The sequence below is a fragment of the Terrapene carolina genome, unplaced genomic scaffold (genome assembly GCF_002925995.2).
Source record: "Terrapene carolina triunguis isolate 2854851 unplaced genomic scaffold, T_m_triunguis-2.0 Scaffold119, whole genome shotgun sequence".
NCBI lineage: Eukaryota > Metazoa > Chordata > Testudines > Emydidae > Terrapene > Terrapene triunguis.
The window spans coordinates 1,080,465-1,083,938 of record NW_020664470.1 but is presented as its reverse complement, the minus strand read 5'-3'; the positions used below and the strand labels follow the sequence as shown (position 1 = coordinate 1,083,938).

Here is a 3,474-nt window from a genome sequence, read left to right as displayed (position 1 = left end):
AGCTTAGCTATAATGACTTTGTGTCTTCTGTGCACTCTCCGTTCCTTGGAATTTGCCATACTTCTGTACAGAAAAGAGGAACTAAGTAATGAAAAAGAAATAATACAAAAACAGATATATTATCACATTCCAAAATGAATGAGAATTGATTCACTGCAGTTCATGGGTTAACGCCATAAGTAGTTTTCAAATATTTGGAAGATGAAGAAGAAGAAGAAGGAAAATAATGATGAAAAAGATGATCATGAAAATTTTTCTTGGAGGATAGGTCCATTAAATGATTTTTAGACTTGGCTTTTAGCCAAGATGGTCTGGATGCCACCCCATGCTCTGGGTGTCCCTAGCCTATGACTGCCAGATGCTGGGATTGGACAACAGAGGATGGATTACTGGATAATTGCTCTGTGCCGTTCATTCCCTTTGAAGCATCAGGCATTGGCCACTGTTGGATGACGGGGTACTGAACTAGATGTATCATTGGTCTTACCCACTATGCCATTCTTTTGTTTTTATGTTCAAATAGTTAAGAAGATGACAATGATAATTACAAGAAACAGCATCAGTAAAAGAAAATCTGAGAAAGAAAACAAAAAGATGATGATTAAGATTATGATGAAAAGGAAGAAAAAGAAGAAAGTGAAACACCAGCAAAAGAAGAAGAAGAAGCTAAAGAAGAGGAGTATAACATTTATTCACATCCTAAGGATCACATTTTTCAAAGCTTCTTTCACATCCTTGTTTCGCAGGGTATAAATGATGGGGTTTAACATTGGTGTTAAGATGCTATATAATAGTGAGATCAGTCTGGTGCTATGCAGTGAGTAACTTGAACTGGGTCTCAGGTAAGTGAAGATACAACTGCCATAGTACAGAAGGACGACAGTCAGATGGGATGAACACGTGGAGTATGCCTTCCTCTTTCTCTGGGAAGAAGGCATTTTCAGTATGGTCGAGATGATGTAAGTGTATGATAGAAGGATGCAGGTAAAGGGTGTCCAGGCTATAAACAGACCAATGAATATGATCAGGAGTTTGTTGAGGGAGGTGTCCCCACATGACAGCTCAAGCAGCGGTGGGATATCACAGAAGAAATAATCAATACGGTTTTCCCCACAGAAGGGTAACTTGAAGGCAAAGACTGTGTGTATTGCAGAGTTAAGGAAGCCACTTACCCAGGAAGCAGCTGACAATTGGAGGCAAATGCTTTTGTTGATGATCAGAGTGTAATGCAGTGGATTGCAAATGGCAACATAGCGGTCAAAGGCCATCACTGCAAGAAGGAGGCATTCTGTGCCCACGAAGGAGAAAAAGAAGAAAAGTTGCAGAACACAGCCCATGTAGGAGATGTTGCTCCTCTCTGAGAGGAGATGGATCAGTAGCTGAGGAATAGTAGTGGTGGTATAACAGATGTCCAGAAAGGACAGGTTCCCAATGAAGAAATACATGGGAGTGTGGAGTCGCTGGTCCACCAAGGCAAGGATGATGATGAAGGTGTTCCCAAGTAGGGTGAAGAGATATGTGATCAAAAATCCACTGAACAGTAGGAGTCGCACCTCCTGGAGGCTAGAAAATCCCAGAATGATGAACTCCTTCAATGCAGTTTGATTTCTCCTATCCATGTTTCAACATTCAATTGTGTTCCTGCCATTGTAAGAGGAGAATGTTACAAGGAGTGTAAATACAATTTTGAGTGTAATCTTGTAATCGAGAAAAGATATGATGTGTGAATGTTCTATTTGAAAATACTAACGTACCACAGAAATGATTTTTGGGGATAACCTCATTATAGTATATGAGGCCACTGGTGATGAAAGTTGCATATTAATACCTGGACCCTATACAGTTCTTTTCCTCCATCCTCACAAATGAAATTACAAAAGAGATAGGAGATGTTATCCCCATTTTATCAATGGGGAAAACAAGGCACATGGAGGTGAAGTGACATAGTCAAGGTCACACAGCAGGTCCAGGTCCCATTCACTAGGATACACTGCTCTCTACTGTCTATATCCAACTCAATCAGAATCTTTGCACAGGATCCAGTGGGCTTTATATCAGGACACTAGTAACTATGTAGAAACAGAAGGAAAGAAATGGCAATTTACTAAGATAGATAGATAGATAGATAAAAAGTGCAGTATATCGCGTGTCTTTGAGTTGGGTTTGAGTGTTTGTATGTTTTTGTGTGATTGTGAGTATAATCAATGTGGGGGCTATGTCTGTTGTGTAAGGTGTATGCAGGATTGCGTTTAGTTTGAGAATGTGTGTACTTGCCATGTGTCTGTTTACAAGGAGTGCTGCTTGATTGTGGTTTTGTTTGTTGTGCAACTGGTCACTCCACAACATTCTGTTTAAGTTGCATAGAAATTTTCATTTACACGGAACCAAATAAAGAAGATACTCTAATGCAGTTGAGAACAGAATTTAGTCCATTATACTCATACACTCACACATCCACCCACACAAAATACTTAACTATGCAACACACACAAACAAACCTACAGAGTGACATATACACAAAACCCACATTCTCATGCGAATACTTTCAGACAAAGAAAAAAATCCCACTCAAACACATTCCCCATACAGAGAGACTCAAATACACATACCCCCAAAAATACACACATACCATCCTATTCAAGTAGATAAATGTACATCAGAAAACCAGCAGACTCACAAATGGAGCCAGATTCTTTGCTGATGTAAATCAGTGTGGCTGCATTTACACTAGCTATGGGTCTAGATTGATTTACATGAGTACAGATTCTGCTCTATTACATTACTTTCCTCTGTCGCAAACACCATTAGACTTAGCAGCATGCTATAGGTAGGGCTGGCTGAAAACTTTTCATTGAATATCTATCTATCTATCTATCTATCTATCTATAATGGAACATTGGGTTTTAAAAAACAATGAAAATGTTCACAGGAAGTATCTACTTTCCTCTAATTGTATTTGACTTTTCATTGCAAGGTGACAGTGGGGGCATACAAATTACCAGCTGTTCCCTAGGAAAAAATTTCTCTTTTTTTGCCAGTTTTTGGCTGAAAATATCTCCTTATGTGGCAAGTTTCAGCATGGGCATAATTGAGGGAGGTAGGTGGACATTGCCTCCCCAAACTGTAAACCTCAGGCAGGCATGCAATTTGCCCTCCCCCCGACCCATGTGCAGCCCCGTTGGCCCGATTGGAGCTGCCTCCCCAAATATAGAAGTCAAACTACGCCTATGGTTTTCAGCCAAAAAATATTCAGTTCTGGACACTTTTCAGCTGATATTTTTAAGGATTTGGCTAAAAATATCATATTTCAGGTTTTCATTTTTGATTAAATGTTGAAGATGTCTGCAGAAAAAACAAAATGCAACCTACTCCACTCACCGGTGACAGAAAGCAGCAGTGTTCTGAACTCAGTAGGACTCGTAAGGTGCTGTGTGGCTATTACTTCCTTATATATTTATGTAGCTAGATATGTTC

General features: G+C 39.6%; 1 protein-coding gene across 1 annotated transcript; it reads right to left on the bottom strand.

The window, feature by feature from the left end:
* Positions 1 to 692: 692 nt before the first annotated feature.
* Positions 693 to 1,619, bottom strand: LOC112119281 (olfactory receptor 5V1-like). The gene has a single exon (XM_024217883.2). The coding sequence runs from the start codon at positions 1,617 to 1,619 to the stop codon at positions 693 to 695; it is 927 nt and encodes a 308-aa protein (XP_024073651.2).
* Between the last annotated feature and the right edge of the window lie 1,855 nt (positions 1,620 to 3,474).

Bases quoted from the DNA above. Each gene is read 5' to 3' on its own strand.
- LOC112119281 (XM_024217883.2), bottom strand. From the start codon at position 1,619: ATGGATAGGAGAAATCAAACTGCATTGAAGGAGTTCATCATTCTGGGA.